The sequence below is a fragment of the Haliotis asinina genome, chromosome 1, assembly GCF_037392515.1.
Source record: "Haliotis asinina isolate JCU_RB_2024 chromosome 1, JCU_Hal_asi_v2, whole genome shotgun sequence".
In the NCBI taxonomy this organism is placed as follows: domain Eukaryota; kingdom Metazoa; phylum Mollusca; class Gastropoda; order Lepetellida; family Haliotidae; genus Haliotis; species Haliotis asinina.
In genome coordinates this window covers 95,558,700-95,582,542 of record NC_090280.1, presented here as the reverse complement: position 1 = coordinate 95,582,542, position 23,843 = coordinate 95,558,700, and the positions used below count along the sequence as shown (strand labels likewise).

The window sequence follows — 23,843 nt, the reverse complement described above, 5'->3', positions numbered from 1 at the left end:
TTTCAAAAGTCAGTCTTTATGTCTCTGAGTTGGAACTGAAGAGGGACATTTCAGCCCTGATGTTGAACATTTTTATACCCCTTTTTCTTATCAAATTTCAACGCATCTTATATCAGACATTAATATGTATATATTTGTCGTAATTCCAGATTACATATTATTCCATTTTGAGAAAGAACAGCATCTGGAATCATTAAAGTGTTCGCAGATTGGTGTCAGTAACTACACAGGTAATGAATGCAAAGTTGTTAACAGTGCAGCCAGTGCCGTCCAAGTTTGCAACTTGGAACTGAAACTCCACATATTCAAGAGGTCAACACATGTGATCATAATCAACCATTTCAACTTTCTTGTTGATTGGTGCATCATATTTTACAGCTTCATGGTTTTGATATGATTCTATTAATTTTCAGAATTGTATATCTATTACCCTAACCGTATGTGAATTCATTTGTTATTTTGATTGTTATAATTTAGCATTCATCCTATGTGATGGTGCAATGTGAAATCTATGTCCTTGTTTATTTGGTGCTGGGAGCCAGACATGTTTGTAATAAAACTGTAAGATATACTTTCTGATTATTTTTAGGTGATTCATGCAGGGATATGGGTGATGTGACCGTGGGTAAAATGGTGTGATCCAAGATTGTAGCAACATACACGCTTCATTTAAGTTTGTAAGGTTTATGCTGCTTTCAGCAATATTCCTGCTATGTCTCAGCTGGGGGACCGCACAAGAGTCCTGCACACATGCTAATCTTATGGGGAATCGAACACGGGTCTTCTACACGAAGAGCCAACATTCTAACCACTAGGCTCATCCACCAGCCGTGCTTCAATTGACAAACATAGGTCACTGAAGGAGTAGTCTTGAGTCTTGAGAAGTCAGAGCAGTGACTTGCTAGTGAGCAAATATGGTTTTATGCCACATTTAGCAATAATCAAGCAATATCACTGGGATGTGGGGGACACCAGAAATGGACTTTGCAGATTATGTCCCTATGGAGGTGAAGGGATGTGAAATGGGGTTTAACGTTGCACTTAAGAATATTGACAACATGCATGCCTGTGAATGTGTGGCTGCTTGTACTTGCCCTGACTTAAGCTGGTTTTTCAGTGCTTGCTTACTGAGATACCATCCTGCAGTTGAGCATGAGTACCCCACTCAGACACATTATACTGACTCCGAGCCCACCAGTCCTTCTTGTACCCATCAATGCCGAGTGCCATGCATGGACTACCAAGTACCCACTTTAACGTCTTTTGGTATGACATCAATTATGGTGATGATGATGATGATGAAACAGTAGATAATATGAAATGTATTAATTTATTTCTGTCATAGATAAATACATTTATTTATATATGCAATGTACAGTGTTATATTCTCTATGCATTCACTTCACAGTGGAATTAGGACTCAAGTGAAATGATGTGACTGTCTTTAATGTTCTACCAAATAAATAAAATGTCAAACCAGCCTGAAAACAGACCTAATTCATAAGGGCCCAAGCTGCCTGCTCAAAATAGGTGCCCAAAACCAAATTCCAGGGCCTAGAGTTTTTAAGCTTTCTTAGTGCTAACATAGTCGTAAGTTAATGTTAATGTATCACACTTACAACTATCTTAGTGCTAAGACAGCTTCAACAATCTAGGCCCAGATCTGAGAGTAATTGTAATTAGTGATCTCTACAAAAACTGAAAATGTACATGACAATCCATACATTGTGTAAAGATGCCAAACTAAGTACACGTACCTACCAGTGATTAGTCTAAGGTAGAAAACAAACAGAAAAACGATGATGTCAGTGACCTAAATTAGTACTTGTTGTTCAAGGCTAACCTTGTTCAAGGTCATAAACTGCTTTCAGTATTATTCGTGAGCATGAATATCACCATTTGAATAGCCCTTATTATAACAATTTCCCTTCCCCAAATGAACAAAACTAGATAAGTCTGAACATTTTGAAAAGTGTTAGCTAGTAAGTCAGTGTTTCAGCCAGGCCGTGCCCTTGTGCCATTCCTGCAAAGTCATAAAATATGGCACTAAAAATAGACATTGACGCATATGCCTTGGCGCACTTCTCAGTCAATAAAATTGAAAGCATACACCGTATCGGATGTATTTACTGACAATAACGAGGTCAATAAATTGGGTCAGATGCCTGACTTGAAGCGAAAGAAATTTGTACATCGTTTCCAAACATTGTGCCTCAGAGATTACACATGGCTTGATTATCATGAGGACACTGGTAAAATACATTGCAAACTGTGCACAGAATTAAAAAAGAGAAACACATGTACTGTTGGAATGGATTGTTTTTGCACTTCAACATTAAAGCGACTTGTTGATTGTAGTGAACACCAAAATGCACTTTGCGAACTTTCCATGTGAAAGAATTTTGCTGTTGCAACAAATAATGTTATTTCACAGAAAAACGAAGCATTACTTGCCGCTATGAGATGTATCTATTGGTTAGCCCAGGAAGGCGTGTCAACAATGAAATATAAATCACTAGCAACGTTCTGCAAACTTCAAGGCTGTGAGATTTTAAATACTTTGGACTGTGGGAAAACTGCACAATACACATCCTGGCAGACAGCAGAGGAAATGCAGGAAGCTATTTCTGACGTCATACAGAGTGACATTGATGAGAAATTATCTGGGGCTAAGTGTGCAATTATGATAGATGAAAGCACTGACATTGTTGTCAGTAAGAAGTTGGTCATATATGCCAGAGTAGTTGATACAGAAATGACACAGCATACGTACTTCTTAGGAAATTTATAAATTGAAGAGGCTAGTATAACGTCAGAAGTTCTGTTAATGCAGCAGCAGCAGAGTGACTGTTGTGACACTATGAGAGACTATGGTAGAAATTCAGCTGAGATGGTGGATATTCTTATGGTAAGCTTAAAAGTTGACTGCCGTAATTATTCATTAATAAATAACTTAGTTAACTATTGCTTGACAGTTGGCACACTTTTCAAAAATCAGTGTGCCATTTGGCACTTTTTGGTGAAATCCTGACTGAAACACTAGTAAGTGCAAACAGAACTTTTGTTTGAAAACAAAACTTTGTCGCATACAAAACAAGCTAGGGAATAATATGACACCATTTTCTGGATTGCTTTAGTTTGGCAGTCAGCGACGTGATTGCTTGTGAATGCAAGAATATATGAGTGTGAGCCTTTTTTTATGCCGTTTTTAATATTATTCTAACAATATCACTGGGGGGGAACACCAGAAATGGGCTTCACATCAAGTACCAGCGTGGGAAACTGAAGCTGAGTCTTCGATGTGACAAAGAAACGCCTTTACCACTAGGCTAACACACCGCCCCGCAAGCATGTATGAAGAATCCATGTCGGTCTGCTTTGCTAAAAAGGAACAAAAATTGTTTGTTCACAAACGTTTACCATTATCTTACATTTTTTTACACAAACATGAAATAACATTAAAGTGCGGTCATAGTAATGCATAATCAAATATATAGTAATATCTTTGAGGTAAACAGTACATAGGTAATTACAGCATGCATGGTGTACAATCACTTACGATGCCATTGGGGAAAGTCATGGTTGAAACACATCACAGTAACACTCCAGCTGAACTTCCTATCCGTAGAATTCACATGTCTTCGATATGCTTACAAATATAGGTGACCTTCTTCCATCAACAGATTCACAAGATCCACTGACTAAATATCACAGCTTGGTATGGAAAGACATAAACAGGGCTATCATTGTTAAAAGGTATTCCAATCATACAGGGTATAAAAAATACACACATGTTTTCTGCATCTTCAGTTTGTTTCACAGCTAAAAAGAGTTGAAAGTTGTCTGAGACACTGACAGTGTAATAATACTGGGCCTAAGTTTACTTAGCTTGATCACTGATTAAAGTCAATAACTGACTATATTGTCTTTGTCAACCAAAATACACAACTAAAGCAGCTTTGTCTACCGCAGATATAGTAGCTACCATGGTTAAGATATTCTGTTACTGGCTATATTAGTTGATCCTGACTGTAACCTCAGTCAACCATTGACTCTATTAGCCAACATGGGAATGGTTGTATCAAGGATTCCAAACTAAACGACCATGGCTTGTCAATGATCCATTGTTCAAAATTTGATTCATCTGTTGTTCAAGTTTTCTTAAATTCTGAGGAATTGATAATTGTTTATTCAGACTGGGAATTTTAGGTGAATTTGCTGCAGGAATGGAGCCAAACAATGACCTTTACGCTGCTAAAATATACATCCTTGCACACTCTATACTAGTTAACTTGACCATGGCTATATTAGATAACTTGACCATAACTTGACACAAGGTGACCACTCACTCCTATGTCTGACAAAACCGAAAAGAATGGGCTTGCAGCCAGTCATACCCGTCGGGTGAAAACACTACACATTTAACAGACACATGTGAGTGCTTACAGCCTAAGCATCTGGGGCTCCTTTTATGAAGCAGCCTTTACTAAGGTTAACCTAAACTCCCATTCTTTAACACTGTACTAAGGTTACTTTAGTGACTTACAATCACCTTAGAGCTTTGTCAAAGGAGGCCTTGTTCATCCAATTGTGTTTCTTCATTCTTCCTTAACCTCAGCATTTCTATGCCTTCTACACAAACATGATGAATGTTCAAATATTGGCTTTTAACTTACCAGCAACACAAATTTGATAAATGTTCATATGTTAGCATTTATCTTACCAGCTACACAAACATAATGAATGTTCATACCTTGGCTTTTATCTTACAACTACACAAACAAAATGACTGTTCATATCTTGGCTTTTATCCTACACCTACACAAACATGATGAACATTCATATCTTGGCTTTTATTTTACACCTACATAAACTTGATGAGCATTCATTTCATGGCTTTTATCTTATACTTACACTCACATGATGAATGAACATATCCTGGCTTTTATCTTACCAGTTACATAAAGAACATGAACATTCATATGACTTTTATCTTGCCAGGAACACATCTCGCTAAACGATATATCACACCATGGCCTTTTTTCGCCAGGTACAAAGTCATTATTATCACACTTCAATTCTTCATCAACTTCTTGAAGGTTTGAAATATGGTATCAGTCTTCAGTCAACACTTGACCATCTTACATAGGTGCCTGAACTTTCAAAAAATCCCTGCCTCTCTGAGCTGAAGAGAAGCTGATCTTCACATCACCCTCACTGGCCACACACACAACCATCAGGTCACTAGCTGATATCATCCTCATCATCTGTCTGCCAGTCCTCACTCCCAAAGTCTTCATCATCATCATCATCATCATCGTCATCCTCCTCTTCATCCTCAACATCTTCAACATGTCGTGAAGACACACTCACATTCTTGGGAGAAGCATTACGAGATATATCTCTCCCACTAAGTCCCTCCTTGACTAGGGGTAAAGGTGCTCTAGCTTCGGGTGAACTTGTCCGACTTGTGACCTGTGACACAGATGCCCTGACCTCTGGTGAAAGAGTCTGACCCTTGGCTTGGGGTAAGGGTGCTCTTGCTTCGGGTGAACTTGTCCGACTTGTAACCTGTGACACAGATGCCCTGACCTCTGGTGAAGGGGTCTGACTCTTGGCTTCCATGAACTCTGACTTGTACAAATGGTCTGCTATTGCTTCGTTGAATTCATCCAGTTCTCCCGTTACCTCTTCCAAACACTCTGCGAAAATCTCATCACTGATCCTGTTGGAACAAGTAGGTTGTTTTTAATGCAATATCCACACTGACACTTGATCGTTAGACAAACACAAATAGTGACACTGTGTAGAGAACATACTGGACCTCATTGAAAGTGTTATCCACACATAACAGGGTCCTGTTTCACAAAGCTCTCGTAAGCCTAAGATCTCGTAACCTTTCTCAAAGCATTCATACCTCCAATACTGCAACTTTTACGAGGGTTTTGTCAAAGGGGTCCCCGTTTTGCATGATTGCTTTGTATCTGTTTAGTATCATTCAATACTGTGTATAGCTTTGTGTTCCGACAAGTCAGTGTTTCATCATTAATAGGAGTAGCTACAATTACCACAGATACTTTGCAACCCATTTCATCTGGTGTGTGGAACAGCTGACTGCTCACTAGTCTGTGCCAAATAAAAGTTTCCTACAGCTAAAGTTCATGACAAAGACCAACTGTCAATTGAACGTTTCTCAGCATTTATCACAGTTATTAATACACAATTCTCTGGATATACCACAACTCAGAACTCAATCTGATATCTGTAACACATCAAGGCTGAAATACTTCAAGGTTATAAACTAAGGGTTACCTACCTTCTTAACATTCGCAATTCAGGTTTACAATATTTAGACTTTGGCAGAATGAAATTTATAAATACAGGTCACTGTCCATCAGAAGATTCACAAGATCCACTGCATAACATTTTTGCAAAAACAAGCTGCCCTTTTCTTTAGTTCAGTGTAACATGCAAATGACTAGAAACTTTTATGCTCAACTTGACTGGCATAGTTTTCAGCTATTGATGTCAACTTACTTCTCGACAAGTTTCCACGGCTGGAAGAGCCCCTGTGGGTGATGGGACATCTTCTTGAGGTAGCTGCTGTATGCCTCCTGATGGTCATCAATCCTACTGACCACTGTCTGGGGGATGGACAACAATGTCCGAGGTCTACACATGCTAGGGACCGTCCTCGGCTCACCCTCATCTGCATCCTTGGGAACCTTGTGTGAGTAACTCTCTGTCCATTTTGACTGTTTTGATTTGTTGGTAAACACTATTGGCTCCTCTGTGGGTTGGTGGGAAAATTTCCTGATGGAACAAAAGTGCTCTGATGATTTTGACAAGATGAATGAGACGGTTCTATGGGCATTACTGATATCCTGCCATGGACTTGTTTCAGCAGTTTCCTAATAATGAGATACAACACTCTGGGAAAACTTTGCAGATTTGCGATACAAAAATTAAACTGATATACATCATTCTGATTCCATACAGCAAGATCTCAACAGTGATAAGTTGCAGTCATACACTATGCCTTGAGAAAGATTCCTTTTTGGCACTGACTATCAAATAATGCTGGGAATATGACTATGAGTGAGTTCAGTTCTACACCACAATCAGCTATATGGCAGCAATCAGTAAGTAATCGAGTCTGCACCAGACAATCCAGTGATCAACAGCATGAGCATGGAGTGAGATGAAGTGTAACAATCATGTCAGCAAGTCTAACCATCCAGTCCTATTAGTTGCCTCTTAGGACAAGCATGGGTTACTGAAGACCAATTCTAACCCGGATCTTCACGGGTGCTAGAAATATGGTGAATAACCCAAAGTAATCCAGTTTTGTTGTTTAAAGTTCCATTATCCATATATCAATTGATTGAAAGCATGAGCAGCAAGACACAAATGGAACATGATGACATGCAAGAACTAAGTCAGTGGGCCTGACAATATCATATCATCAGTCAACTCTACAGACAATTGACAAGCATGTGTTCCACTCAAGTTGGAACCCACAACCTTGTGTGTTGGTGCGAAACAGGGATAATGGTAAGCTGTCATTCTGACCACAGGAGTTAAAATAGTTAGCAGTACATCCAGTATATATTTGAGCATTGTGTACTTACACATGTCTGGGTGAGATTGTTGGCCCACCTGTCCTATGTACCTCAATAGCTGGTGGAGAGCGGGGGTGATCTGACAATACCTCCTCTGAAATCATTATCAATATCATCATCACCTTCGTCATCGTCATTGTCATCATCACCATCACCACCACCTTCCTCCACCTCCTCATGGACACTATCATCCCCATCATCCTCATCACCATCATCCTCATCATGATCATCCTCATCACCATCCTCATCATGATCATCCTCATCATGATCATCCTCATCACCATCATCCTCATCATGATCATCCTCATCACCATCATCCTCATCATGATCATCCTCATCACCATCATCCTCATCATGATCATCCTCATCACCATCCTCATCATGATCATCCTCATCATGATCATCCTCATCACCATCATCCTCATCATGATCATCCTCATCACCATCATCCTCATCATGATCATCCTCATCACCATCATCCTCATCATGATCATCCTCATCACCATCATCCTCATCATGATCATCCTCATCATGATCATCCTCATCATGATCATCCTCATCATGATCATCCTCATCATTGTACAAACACAACTATGATCTTTCACAATATCAAAAGCATACAGCTATTGCTAGCTTCCATTTCAACACTTCAGACATCTATAATTTTGCTCTGAATGGCAATTCCCTCAATGTTGTTATCACTCACTTTGACTGATCCGAGGTACACTGACAAAAGACAGGACATGTGCCTATTGTTACACAATCCTACAATGTACCCAACTACCTACTTGTGGTGAAGTACTTGGACACTGGCTGGGGGTTTGTATAGCTGACTGTTGCCCATCTACGTCGAATGTCCACCTGTTCTTGCTGAGATTAACAGAGACAATAGTTAAGGTGAGTAATATAGTAAATGAACTTTATGACTAATATTTTACAATATTTGGAAAAATTACCATCTCTGAATTATGAGATAATTCACTTTTCACTCACCTCCATTTGCTCTAACCTCTGGAAAATGGTTTCAAGAGTTGGGGCATCCTGCATAGACACAGCTTTCTTGTGAACCCTCTCCCTCTCATCCATGCTACGTAGATCATGGACAGTGTCCGCAAGGATGTCATCAAGCAGTTGGCTGCTCATGGAGTCGTCATAAATACTTGACTGAAACGACTGAAACAAGGATATTACATTCAACCATTTTCACTCAAAACAAAGTTGAGACAGACTCAATGTTGTTTTATGACATTCAGCAACATTCCAGTTAATCTCAGACATACAATGTCTAGTTGAAGGTACAAGTAGTATTTCACTCACATCTGGAACAAAGACAAAATTTAGGGGCACACATTTGTACCAATGAAACCAACTCTGAAGCCTGGGCTAGTTACCATGGTTACCCATGACACAAAATTTTATTGCATTAAAAATCAGATGTCTGATCCCCAACTCACCCTGTCAGGCGATGGTGATGACCTCCGGGACCTCTGGTAACCAGGATACGAAGCAGCTCCCTGTGTCAAGAAAATGGATACTGTTGTCACAGATGTTTACCATGTTAAATGCCACAGAGTGTGGATACAGTGTGGAGAGAACCTCGGAATTGAACCCAGGACTTTGGGCTGCATTCCTATTCAGAATGTTGTAGCACCTCAGTCCACTGTGCTACAGGTAGTATCCTCAGATAGAGTCATTTGTGATTTAGTCACACACTAGGCACTATCCCTGCTATACAAATTTCTTATAATTGGCATTGAAATTAATAACATTATATGATAACAAACATAAGACTTCTAAACAGCGAAGAAGTGTCACTTGCCGCAAATAACTTCACACAAAGACATTGTGAAATATTCAGTCAGACACTGGGGCTGGCGGGTTGGTGATATCTATCTGACCACTGGTGAATCTGCCAGATTTATCAGAGGGTCAGACGCTATTCGTGAACACTGTGTAAGAGGTGACTAACAGGATCAGGTGGTCAGACTCAGATGTTTGGTTGGCACATCATTGTTTCCATAAATTGATGCTCATGCTGTTGATCACTGGATTGTCTGGTCGAGACTCTGTTGTATACAGACTGTTGGTATGTAGCTGGAATATTGCTGAGTGAAGCATACAACAAACAAGCCATATGATGGTAGTCTGTTTCTCATTGCGTCCAGCCCAGGCAATCCAGTGACTGACACGATGAGCATCTATCTATGCAGTTGTTTACACAATGACATTTATCTTACCTCACACATAAATGATGTTTTCTGATTGGCTAAGTGCTCTTCTAATATTTTCAATGTAATATACTTGCAAGCGAGGTACACTGCAATGTACCCCACTGCCAATGGCAACTCATTCGGTACTTTGTGGTAGTACTGGTTTATCTCAAATAACATTCAATCATGCATGATGCACAGAAATAACTGATGTTTTGCGAATACACATCAATGGAAGGTAGCAAACTCTAAATTTGTTTCTTGTGTCGTCTGCAAAATCTAGCAAAGGCTACAAAAAGATTTGCCTCGCATTCCAAAAAATATATTTTGACAAAATGTTTAAATGTAGTCCCAGTGAATATTAAAAAAGGGAATTACACTGCAGCCATTTTACTCAGACACTACCTGCGGGAAGAACAGCAAGCTCGGGGAACATATATAAACATTGAGGGTACATCAATGCCATTTCAACCAAACTTAACTATCAAAGGAAGTATGCTACAATAGGTCACTAGCTACTTCATAAACACCCTAAACTGGTTCCTTTTCATACAGGGCAGTGTTGTACATTCTGTAACATTGTTCTCACGGTTTTAAGTAGTAACAGGTAGTGATGTGCTATAATTAGATGTGTACTACATTTAGACAAAAATATCTGGAATGTAGTGCAAGGTGCTTGTGCTGATGAAATCTACTGCCTCAGAGAGACCTATTGAAATTTATGCCTCATAAGCTTTGCACCTTCTTGAGATATGGCTTCATCCTCTTCTTGGCCTCGTCTACCACGCTTGACACAAATGAATTCCGCAATGGTTCTCGCCGTCTGTATAGGTAACAAAATCTGATAATTTTGTTGAAATTTGAAAACATATACATCAACATTCCTAAACATTTTCATTGATGTTTCACACAATCACTCTGTAGGCCATGTGCCTAGGTCATCAAAGTGAAAAAACTCAAAATCACTCAAACACCATCTTTGACCCATTCTGCAAAGAAACACGTTAACAGGATCCTGTTTCAGTCCTCCATTTCAAACGATGAATTGAACCGACTTACTAAACATGTCATTGTCCTGAAAATACAGCAATACTACTGGCTAACAAGGATAAGTTGAGCACCTACCTGACAATTAACCCATGATAGCATGTATGAGTGCCCCCCCACTGGCGCTTGCCATTGTGAGCAAAGGGGCCCAAATTGTTTGTGATTAAGTGTGCACAAGCCTACATCTACTCTCCCTTTCACAAACCAAATGAGTTTGCTCATTGCCGAGCACATGCTGGTTCAACTTATCCTTGTTTGCCAGTAGTATTGGATGTGTCGGTGAATCAAACCATATCTCTTCAATTCATTATTTGTGGTAACTAGAATCAAATATTTCTGTCCTTTTTGAAGAGAGTGTTTCCATAACTTTGAACTAGTTGCTGTCAAAGTAAGTGAGACATGCAAAATGGAATACCTCCAAGCCATGCAGTAGCGTAACTTGGGTCATTATGCCAAGGCCTAACAGTACTGTCATTAGGCCATAAGCCGTATTATTTACAATGTATTGCTTTCTCACTTTTATATTCCTAAAACATATCAAATTCACCTCATAGTGTACTAGTATTTCTTGCAGCTCTAGTGTTATACACGTCTTCCCACTATTCTGTCTAACAAGCTAACAGTCCACAAATATCCTATTAACACTACATTGATACTGCCCCTTCCCTGCACCCCAACCCCACCCCCCATCCCTACATCGATACTGCTCCCCGCTCCATCATTACCTTGACATGCTTGATGCTCTTGGCGATCTGTTTCTTCTAGGAGATGAAACACTTCTTGACTTATGACCGTGCTGCAAAATGAGGTCAATACATTCCGTGTATCATCAGAATAATTCTATCAACATCTTCAATCCACTTCTCTTCAAGTTTAGAACCAGCATACAAAAATTGTCTAACTCAAACTCATTTTATAGCAAATGGTGAAAAAGTCACATGATAATTTAATTTGATAATTATTGATAAAGAACACAATTATTTTGTTGTTGGGGGCACATTCAAGGGATGCATATTACCTTGGAGGTTTGTTTCTCATCGGGAAACAGTTGTCTGAAAGCAGACATATAAAGATGCTATTCATCATCATCATCATCATCATCATCATCATCATCATCATCATCATCATCAGTTCATGAGTAAGAGGGTGCAGTTTTATGCCATTTTTTGCAATAATCCAGGGAAAACGGGCTTCGCAAATTGAATCCATGTTGGGAATGGAACCCAGGTCTGTGGTGTGGCAAGCGAGCACTTTAACCACTAGCCTAGCCCATGGCCTGTTTCATCTTGAGGACATTAGTCAGTCGGAGGACAACAATCCAATTTTGAAGGGTTATATTCAGCATGATCAGGTATGACATACAAATCCAACTCACAAGCAGCAGATACATGATCCAGCAGATCATAACTAAGGGACACCGTCCAACTTAGTTACCCATAAATATAAATCTGCTGAAAACTTAATCATGCAAAAGTAGTATGTGCTTAGCACCAATGTAACTCAGCAATTTTTCAGCTATATGATGCATGTAAATAACTGAGTCTGGACCAGAAAAACCAGGAATTGATATAGTGAAAAACAATCAACATCACTGGAGTTAGACTAAGCACAATAATATGCTATCAACCAAGTCTAACTGCCCAATCCAAATGCTGCCTTGTTTCACATCATGAAATCCCATGTGGTTTGACAACATCTTATGCTGTCCACTTACTTGACAATATCTTTGTCCACATCTTCAACAAAGAACCTCATACGAGAACCTGGAGGACTGAAAGAACGACTTCGATGTTTGGGCGTGGCAGGACTTTTTGTCGGGGTGCCTGGAGGTTTCCATGGTTGACGGGAGCCCAATCTGTTTGGACTGTGAGACTGGCTTCGTTGTCTAAAAACACCAATAGGAACATAAACATGAACGCACGACCAACAGAAAACTTCACCTGTTACTTCCTGTACCCATGCACTGACTATGGTTTATGCATGCTTATGCATAGCTATGAGAAACATATATAGTAAATATACCATGCATATATTGCAATTCAGAGCAGTTAAGACAGCTGAATGAACCATTATTACTAGTGCAACATTTCAGTTATGATATACCCTTATACATCTGATTGGACATAATTTTATGAGAGAGCAAAATTTTATGCCACTTTCAGTAATATTCCAGCAATGGTGCAGTGTGGGACACCAGAAATGAGCTTTACATACTACACTTGTCAGAGATCGAACCCAGATTTTCGGCATGACGAGTGAACGCTTTTACCACTTGACCACCTCACCACTCCCACATCATGAGAAAAAAGACGCACCTCTGTCCTGGGGAAGATGGAGCTGAGTTTGGCCGGGAGTCGTCATCAAACGGGTTGTGAAGTGGAAGAACAGCTTTACGATTGGCAGCAATTGTCGGATCAGCAAAATGGCTGTCTGCTACTGCCTGTGCTTGATGCTTGTGGAGTTTTTCCCGCTTTGCCTGGTATGGAAATGTCACATTCTGACACAAGAGCCTAAGATATTCCATTACAATCACGGGTGAGTCAACAAGCAAGCCTGCCTACTTTGGCAGATGACGAGCAGTTTTAACACTCAGTCCACTGAGTCATCATGATGTATCATGATTCTATCAACCCATATAGTCTCTGAGGACATTCAGTGATCAATTTCACATAACAACGACCCTGTCATGAGTAAATGAGTTCAGTTTTACATCACTTTTAGCAATATTCCAGCAATATCAAGGCAGGGATACAGAAATGGGCTTCCAAACATAGTACCAATGTGGGGAATTGAAATCAGGCAAGCGAACGCTTTAATTACTTGGGTGCCCTATGCCACCTCAAGCCTGCTGGATCACCAGCTTGGGGCCTCAGGCAGCTCACCCACCAGGTGAGTAGACATGAACTTGCAGCACAAACTGATGTACACAGGCACCACTAACAATGCTTGATATGAATCAAATACAATGATAAAGTGCATTAGAGACCCAAATGAAAGTCTCAAAATAGACTGCTGAATTTCATGAAGTGTACCTGTAACTTAGCTGGCAATAACAGGCCTTTCTTATGTGAGGGCTTGTTGTCCAATGAGATATTCCATGTCACACCTCCTCGAGGCCGACTTTCCAGAGAGGGGTCACGCTCCCGCATCAAGGCAGCAATGCCAGCTCGCAGTGTCGCTTGTCTATCTGGGGACTTCTCTACAAATTTGACAAAAAATGGTTTTCCAATTTCTATACACATTGTCAAGTCTAAAGATATTCTGTACCAGATTCCACAATCTTGACGGTGCATATGACACACTAATGCATATGTTTATTTCTTCTTTCCATAAAATGAAACCAGCAGTGAGCAATCAAGGAAAATGTGCAATACCAAAATACCAGATAGAACACATTTAGTGAGTAAGTTTGGTTTTATGCCACTTTTAGGAATATTCCAGAAATATCCTGGAGGGTAACCAGAAATCCGCTTCACACATTGTACCCACGTGGGGAACTGAACCTGGGTCTTTGGCGTGATGAGCTGATGCATTAACCACTAGGCTACCACACTTGCCCTGAATATGTACAAACTTTGCACAGAAGTAGATACCCCAAATACATCCAAGATAAAATAACTTAAAAACACTGATGATGGAGACAGTGTATTTGTTGTGGTGTGATGTGATGTAATCAGTAATAAAACAAGAGTCATCAGAAGATGACATATCCCCCCTGCCTCTACACATTTGAAAGGACAAATCATCTGACAGTTACTTATTGTGTTCTTAGACCAAGTCTGAATTGTTTCCATGGAATTCATGAAAAGTATAAATGCCATATATCTGTAATCAGAAAAAGTCACCATTTCAAGATCTGTCTCGAATATCTGCCAAGATCTTTTGAAAGATATGAAATGGTTTTCGAGCTGTGCTCTGGAAACGAAGTCAGCAACAAGTTCATGGAACCGAGAAAATAATACATAAAAAAAAGGGAGATAGCAAAAGGGACCATTTTGGGGTCTGCCACACATATCTACCACGTTTTACTGACAGATATTAAGACGTTTTTCAGTTCTGCTCCGGAAATGAAACAGTTTGAGACTAAGTCCAAAATGTTTCCATGGAAACCAAGAAAATGATAAATCACAAAAACCTGTAAATAGCAAAAGGCACCACTCTGGGGTCTGCCACACATATCTACCAAGTTTTGCTGAAAGATATTTAGAAGTTTTTAAGTTCTGCTCAGGAAACGAAATACGCCTCTCACTTTTGAGACTATGTCTGAAACGTTTCCATCAAAACCGAGAAAATAATAAATCAAAAAACCTGTAAATACCAAAAGGCACCACTCTGGGGTCTGCCATACATATCTACCAAGTTTTGCTGAAAGATATTTAGAAGTTTTTGAGTTCTGCTCTGGAAACGAAACACACCTTTCACCTTTGATACAAAGTCTGAATCGTTTCCATGGAAACCGACAAACTAAGAAATGAAAAAATCCTGTACCTAGCGAAAGGCACCATTGCAGCTTCTGATTGGTATATCTACTAAGTTTTGCAGAAAAATATTGGACAGTTTTTGAGTTCTGCTCAAGAAATGAAGCCCATTCCTCCATTTTGAGACTAAGTCCGAAACATTTCCATGGAAACCGAGAAAATAATAAATCACAAAAACCTGTACACAGCAAAAGACACCACTTCAGGGTCTGTCACATATATCTACCAAGTTTTGCAAAACAATATTGAACAGTTTTTGAGTTCTGCTCCGGAAATGAAGCCTGCTCCACCACTAGACGAACACCAAAATGTTCCATTGAAAAACAAAAAAAAATAAAAATGCCAAAACTCTGTAAATAGCAAAAGGCACAACTATAGGTTGAGATCATTATATCTATCAAGTTTGGTCTAAAAATATTGAACCGTTCCTGAGTTATGCTCCGGAAACAAAATGATTACGGACGAACGGAGGACAGACGGACGGACAGACGAGTCGTCGACTATATCCCCCCGCATTACATGCCGGGTGGATAAAAAGGATAGAGATAGTTTCTCAGTGACAATTTTTCACTTATCTCCCCTTGACCAGATGATCTCTTCAATAACTGCACAATACCTTTGCGTGGTTGCACTTTTGGTGCTTGATATGAATGCTTGACTGTCTTCTTCAACACACCTGAAAAACATCATAAAGTTGGTGTCAGGTAATCAAAATCTCAAAGGTTATGAAGTTTGGCCACTGAAATATTTGACTGCATCGAGTGGGGATACTTCTGGGCAGAAATACTTCAAATTACATCCATACCAATCACCTACCCTTTGGCTTATTTTCCTTGCCATGTCCCTTCATCTGTGCTCTGAACTGTTTGACTCTCTCCTCCTCCTTGTCAAACAGTTGGCGATTGACTGGAGAGCGCTTCCTGGGTGGTGACTCACGGTTCATGTTCCTGCGCTGCCTCACCTCTTTCTCCCAAGCATCATTCAGGTCCTGGTTGTGTGAACAGGCAGGGAATTAACACGACTGCATTTGGTCAAGCATGACAAGTTGAAATTAATGCTAAAGAGGCGGCAGGTGATTTGAAGTCTAACAAAGCCTTTTATGTCATAAATGTTTTCAGGAATTGCAAAACAATAGGACAAAACTCATTCATGGACAACTTAGCAGCTAGAGCACATTTTGTATGATTGTGCTGAACAATGTCATTAATCTTGAATTGCTGCTGTCTGTTGTTATTCATATTCGTCTTACCATGATAATTTGCGTTTATGGATTACAAATAAACATAAACACCAAAGTGTACATGGTCACTAAAGTTTAACTTTTCAGTTTGGTTTCTGTATGAATACCTCCTTCTCAAGAATGTTTTTGTCTAAACAGCAATCCCTCACTGTCATGTTAAAAGGAATCAAAAAGTCACTGCAGTTCCAAGACACTAGTAATAACCACAGCGCCATTGTCAAGGCGACCATAGGACTGCCTCTGTACTGTAGTGGTTAAAGCGTCTGCCAAGAGAGTGTCATATCACAGCATAGATACCTGGCTGCGTTATACCAAAACACTTTATAGTATGGTACTTGTTGGTCCATGCCTGGCAAAGTGTCTGAGTTAGGGATTCATGGTGACTACAGCATGGTATCTCAGTGAACTTGCCCTTTAAAACCAGATGAAGTCTGGGCTAGTACAAGCAGTCACACACACACACACATGCATACATGTCATCATATCAGCGAAAAATTCTCATGCGCGACATTAAACCCCATTTCCCCTCACAAATCGACCATAGAGATACGCAAGTCGTAAGTCTATGTTAAGGTACGAGATTTGTGATCATCTCAGTTGCTTTGAACAACAGCAGCATGATTAACAGGAATTTGAAACTCTTTCAGTATCAATTCTGCTGACATTTCTTTCAGATTTGGAACCAAATGTGCGCTTTGGGTTGGCCCATATACATAAATCACTACACATGACTAGGACCTGCTTAAACTCACATCCACTTTATCCAGCATGTTGGTCAGCTCCGTCTGAACCTGACTGTCCTTGCCCTCCTTGATCTGAGAGCTGAGTTGAGTCAACTGGCGAATCAACAGAGACAGCTCATGGAAGGAGGAAGGGAGACCACTCCGTAAGTCTTGCTGAGGTAGGTTGGTGACGAATGCTTGAATAGCCCGTGCGGCTCCTCTGTGAGCTGCAGCCAGTTTGGACATTGCTTGACTCTGTGGGTGAAGGTGATACAGTCAATCCTGGTAGAGATGATTGTAGATGGAGAGAAGGGTTGGTTATTTTTGTCTTTTTCATGTTTTTGTTGAAGTGAGAAAACATCCAGCAACATGATGGTGGCATGAAAATATATATGTCTTGACAAGACATATCAAGCATTAACTGTTACAGCTGGGATAAGCATCAACTGGGTCAGTGAGTTTCATCACCCATTCACGCTACTCATTCTGGGTTGGTCAAGACCAAGTTTGAACATGGACCTTTGCAATACATAAATGACTCATGAATCCAACACAAATGAGTAAGTGAATGAGCTTAGTTTTAGGCTCATTCTAGCAATATTTCAGCAATATCATGACAGTGGACACCAGTAAGGGCTTCACGCACTGTACCAAAGTTGGGAATCAAACCTTGGTCTTCGTTGTGACCAGTGAATGCTACCCCAACGCCCCTAGTCTAATATAAAATTTACAAAATCTCATCATAAACAAATTTAATCAATCGCCAAATCCATTCAAAAGTATTGCCTATGTTCATCAAACGTTTATGTCTTCAAATTACTACTTGGTCTGAAATATTTTACAGATTTTCAAGACCGACTGGCATAGATCAAAAGCCCTTATATATTAGACACATCTAAAGAAGTGGACTTACAGTACATGTCAGGAGATGGTATTTGCTGAGAAAGCCAAAATAAATATAGCCGAAACTGCAAAATGTTCTTGCCATTATTGAAGTATTTGCTTCAAGTGTCACCTTTTTCGTCTGTTTAACTTTACTGTCAGGCCCAAGGTTCATCAAGTCTCTCTGTATCTGACGCACTTGCTGTCTCAAGTTGTACAGGTTCCGAGCTGCACGGCTGGCAAATTCTTCTGTTCTTATCACCCTTCGTTCTTCATCTTCCTCATCGGACAAGTAGCCGTCTTTCTTTCGACTTCGGGATCGATGAATAAAGTGGTCAGGATCTAGATGATTATTGAAGACAAAGCAACACCTTGATCAAGCCATTGAATTTAAATTAAACAAAATCGGATTCATTCATTCATTGTCACTCATTGTGTAAATCCCTCTGTATGATGTATCCGTCCTTGCTGGTTAACCACAATGGCTACAAAATACTGGTCTAATTGTTTGATAGGCATTCTAGAACTTGTAGCAGTTAGTGAGTAAAACATGAAACATACAACTTTTTGAGGATGATGACTTATTGTTTATTGCATGGAGCCATATTTCGATGTAGATTCCAAAATCATTATCTAGCTTAAAAGCTTAAAGTTGATTGTTTCATTCTTAGATACTCAAATGAAAATAAATCCAGGCAAAGTAAGAGGGTGTCAGTTCATGGGACCATGCCTAGTTCTTTATCAGTTGACATATATGCACATTGAGATATTTCTATGACACTGGAAATACCAGGGGTTTACTACAACCAAGTGAATTACAGTAATATGGTAGAAGCTGTTTGAATGATTACCATGCAGTGCCTTCTCCCCAACCTTCTTTATCTGCTGGAGATAACCCTCAAGCTCCAGCTGCAGTCTTTCTATGTTGTCTGTAGGTTCCAAGTCCTCTCTCACCTTGTAGCGTGGGTACACATCTATGTCACGAGTTGGTGGACTGTTTGTTGTAACTAGAAAATGTTAATAAAATGTAAGCAAAAATACAATAGATTTTATGACAGTATCTGGCAGAGACGTATTAAAACAAGTATAAAAAAAGGATTCCAAGACTAACTAACCTTGGCATGCAATTGGGCAAAAACAACGTCTTTGCTGGTAACTTCCTGGCTTGTGCTGGAGTCATCATGGTGATTCATTGAACAATTGATCAATAAATCGATTTTGCAAGCATCAGTATTTATCAGTTGGCTCAGGAGACTAATTGATATTCATAAAAAATGAAACATAAAATCAGACTTTTGAAAGCATGTTACACATTGTTATGTACAGATTCCCAGCTATTAGAACTACACTGTAAACAACACATTCACGTTCATGTCTACAGTTAGTATCCTCGATCACCACAATTATGGAATAAATTTGTGCCTGTTTCATTTCCATGGTATTACAATTGTGTACTGCTATTGCCAGCCAGAGTTTTGACATGTTTGAGGTCAGGATTACACTTTCTCTGTAAAATACAGATTCAAGTACACAATGCCACTTAAAAAGTAGTCAAATAGTTTCAGCCATGGCAGCAGTGAAAATTTGAGTGTGACCTAAACCACCACTTATTTGGAAGTCGCAGTGGCTGAGTGGGTTGGATGGCTGACTTGTGTACCGGCGATTGGGTGCATGAGACGGTGTGGGCTTGAACCCTGAATGGGACTCAACCAAACAAAAGTACTAGAATCTGTACTTTACTGAGAATGTGTAATACCAAATATAACATGTTACCCTTGACCACTTCATAAATGGCATTGTGTTTTCATAGGACAGATAATGCTGATATACACAGCATATAGAATTATTTGCATATAAAATTCTACCTGGTAGGTGACTGACTGCTCTGGTATTCAGGAATGGTTTAGGTGATTGTAATGGGGTCTGCGTTTTCATTGTCCGTGGATGCCTGTTCACATCTCGTTCCCTCACACTGACGGGTTTTTTACTCTTCCCTTGCCACTTCTTCTGTCGGTCCAAATACTCCTTAGTATGTATCACTCGAGTTTTAGAAGATCTTGGTGATGGTGACCGACTTCTGACACCCGATTTGGGCTGATTTTTCTTATTTTTTAAATCACGTCTGGCCATTTGTATGGCAATAGCCATGCGGTCCTCTGACAGGGACTGAAACTGGAAGGAGGACTGTGAGCTAGGGAGAACATTAGGTCTCCCTGTGAATGTCCCTCTTCTGTCATGAACTTTCTCTATTACAACTGGCTGAAGATGATGATGATGCACGACCAAGTTCTTGGCTTTCAGAGGGACATTAAGATTAAACTGGAGCTGATTTTGATGAGGAAAGTCTGTATATGCCATGGTGATCACCTGAAAGTAAAAAAACAATAAACAACTCTTCAAATCAAAAACTTGGAAATACATACAAGATAATTAGTGATAAAACTGTTTTTCATCACATCAAATCAGTTTGCCTAGTGCTGCAAGAGTTGTATGTTCCCCATGAAGTTGAGATTGATAATACTATATTGCCACTGAGATTGATATCCAGTGATAGAGGGAAAATACCAGTGTGGATATGTGAACTGTATAAATATACTATTATAACAAGCATTGTCACTAAGGTGCCATAATTCCCCGCTGCAAATGATCACATTAAACTTCAAAAGTAATGAAAATGAAGGTATGTAGTTTAAGATGAAGTAAAATGCCAACAAAAACATGACCAGTCAACCTCATCTTGATATCTTGCGCTGTAGTTGTTAAAACACAAATATAATCTGGTGTCATAGGACCTTGAAAAGTAAGTGAAGGTCACCAAAATCGACTGGGCCCTGCACCTTCCCTAAAATAAGCTTAGAGTTGAATATGAAGAAAATTCTGGAAATGGTTCTTGAGATATCTTGCTGACACGGGTAAAAGGTTCCGTTGTGACCTTGAAAAGAAGGTAAATTAAGGTGCCAAACATGACTGAGACCTGTCTTTTACTATGATGAACCTAAGTACCAAATATGGAAAGAATGTAGTGAATGGTTCTTAAGATATTCCAATTCGTACTTAAATACATACAGATATTATTCAATAACAAATAGAAATCTACCTGAAAGTGAATTTCTTTTGTCACATGGATCTCTATTTCTACATTTGCTATTAAAGTTAGCACCATACCCATAATCATGGTTTTACCAAAGTGGGACCCATGCTTCTGTCAGTTATGGGTTTGATCGCAGTGAATAACATCTCTGATTTGCATCACTTAGGGCTTTCCTCTCACTCTCAGATTATGCAGGTATGCTATTTCAAAAACTTATATCTGTGAAAGCTGCATTAAAAGCATCTCACTTACATGCAAAAGAACAAGGAGTGAGAAAATAGGTTTTACACTAATTTTAGCAATACCCCAACTATATGACGTTGGAGGACACCAGAAATGGGTTTCACGCATTTAGCCCATGCAGGGAATTGAACCCGGGTCTTCACTGTCAGCGTGACAAACTAACCACAAGGCTACCCCACCACCCCAAAAGAATAAGGAGATGCACATCATGATTTAACATTACATCATGATTTAACATTACAATAAGGAGATGCACATCATGATTTAACATTACATCATGATTTAACATTACAATAAGGAGATGCACATCATGATTTAACATTACTTAGCCCCAAACCAAAATGCATATACAAACATGTGATGTATTACAAATACACGTCAAATTCCCAAAGCAGACATATTTCAAGGTGCACTAAGATTTATCAAGTCTTATTGTTCATGGGCATTTTAGATGAAATCAGAAAGATCCACCTGCATCCAGTGATCCACTGTTATGAAGTGGACATCATCCCTTTCAAAATGCATAAGGCTAGTGGCTAGTACAATTAGTAGTTCATGCTCTCAGATCAAGATCCTAAGATGTCTTAGCTGACAGATAGGCCAGTTCATAAATAATTTAAATGCAATATGGCATGGGTAGGGCAGGCATCTATAAAACTATTATCATTACAAGAGACTAGTCTGCAGTACATCAGGGCCCAAGTCTCTAAAACCTGGAATAAAGAGACCAGGATGCACTAAGTGTCCATAATGTTACAAGCTATCATAACTGTAGAGTTTGTCATAGGCTTTGGGATGACACACAGCTATGAATGTTTAGAGGATTGGGCTGCAGTTATATAAAGTATCCTGGCGTGATGGGTTTTCAATCAGACAGCAATAAAATATTTCGTGAATGAAAAATAAATACAATCTTTTAATGTTGTATGGCCTACCTTCAAACATGATGCAGTTTATTTCATAAACTGTTATATTTACATGCATATCATGCATTTTCTATCATTAATCCGCCACTGCTATCAAAGCAATCTCAAAGTTTCACCGGACATGACGTCATATGTTTTTGATCCTTTAGTTGGCTGAATATTTTTAGAAATGTTATGATAGTACGGCATGCCCATTGTATCAAAAACTCACACTGTGCTGTCAAACATTTCAAAATGCAGAGATAATAAAGAATTTGCCTTTATAAATTGCTCGAAAACAGAGCCTTAAGTGTAGCCAGGAACAAAACACCTGTGGCAGCAGATGTCTCAGGTTATCGTGGTGAGTACCGTATGGGACGAAACACCCTAGCATTCCCCGTCCAGCTACTATACAGGCTTATCCTCATGAATTTTGCAATTCATTGCCGATTTTATGTAATTTTTTTTTCTGATTTTGGCGTGTCATAAAAATAAATCAATCAACGTGGTCACATGACCAGTAACATGATCTTGTAAGGTAGTATGTCAAATAGGATAAAGTTGATCATGAGTTTTTTGACCAGGTCTTATCTGACTCCTTACAGAATAAACATGTCACGCAGCTATGTGAAATCATCTGTGATAACAACTTGTTAAAACCAGTTATTCCTTCATATTGTTCATTTCTATCATGTCTATATGCAAGAACAAAATCAAATGTAAACATTACAAATATGCGTACCAAGTGATGATTTCTGTGGTTTCAACGATAAATTATAACAATACCATCTTGGTTATTGTATACTTTCGAGTGTTGCCTCTGTGATGCAATAATACAAAGAAGGTAAAAAGAATTTTCATATTTACGGTGGTTATCACAAGTCGCTGTCAAAACGAAAAACAAGAATAAACATGTTCAACACAAGTCCCGTTGCACAAAATGACTTTCAGCCCCAAACAATCCGCTTGATAACAATTTCATAAGGCTAATATAATTATATTGGAATATGCAATATAGATGTGGTATCATAATTACCGAGATTTAAAAAACTCTTTAACAGAAAATTATCCAAGCGAATCTTCTTGCTTTGAACAATCCGCCATCATTGCGTCAGCGCCATCTGGCGACAAAAGGGACGTAATCTACTTCCGTAAACAACGAGCGCTCGGCCGAAGTCTACTGTTTTGGTGTAGGTGCTTTGACTTATCAAGTATTGCTATATCTGTCCACTCAAAATAGTTTGTTTGCTTTACATAAATTAAATCGTCGTATCTTACGTTTCATTCTGGAACGTAGACAGGATCATCTCAGTTCTTAGTTCAGAAAGAATCAAGAGTTATCTACCCTCACAAATATGTCGGAAGAGTCATTGACAACGGCCTTGACAAGTATGGGATGTTGT

At 39.3% G+C, this 23,843-nt stretch overlaps 1 protein-coding gene across 2 annotated transcripts; it reads right to left on the bottom strand.

The window, feature by feature from the left end:
• Positions 1–1,316: 1,316 nt before the first annotated feature.
• LOC137255770 (protein moonraker-like) lies at positions 1,317–23,548 on the bottom strand. 2 transcript variants are annotated; one of them, XM_067793298.1, is made up of 19 exons: positions 23,477–23,548; positions 20,067–20,568; positions 19,053–19,208; positions 18,335–18,543; positions 17,350–17,574; positions 16,174–16,345; positions 15,974–16,033; positions 13,912–14,078; positions 13,195–13,355; positions 12,594–12,764; positions 11,898–11,931; positions 11,605–11,675; positions 10,574–10,655; positions 9,077–9,136; positions 8,616–8,795; positions 8,411–8,492; positions 7,632–7,716; positions 6,538–6,813; positions 1,317–5,725 (listed from the first exon to the last, which is right to left on the bottom strand). In XM_067793298.1, exons 2-19 carry the CDS (start codon positions 20,557–20,559, stop codon positions 5,245–5,247), a joined length of 3,165 nt encoding a protein of 1,054 aa, XP_067649399.1. In that variant the 5' UTR covers positions 20,560–20,568; positions 23,477–23,548; the 3' UTR covers positions 1,317–5,244. The 2 variants fall into 2 exon arrangements, with proteins under 2 accessions (XP_067649399.1, XP_067649408.1); XM_067793307.1 differs by lacking the exon at positions 23,477–23,548 and adding an exon at positions 23,183–23,357.
• Positions 23,549–23,843: the final 295 nt, after the last annotated feature.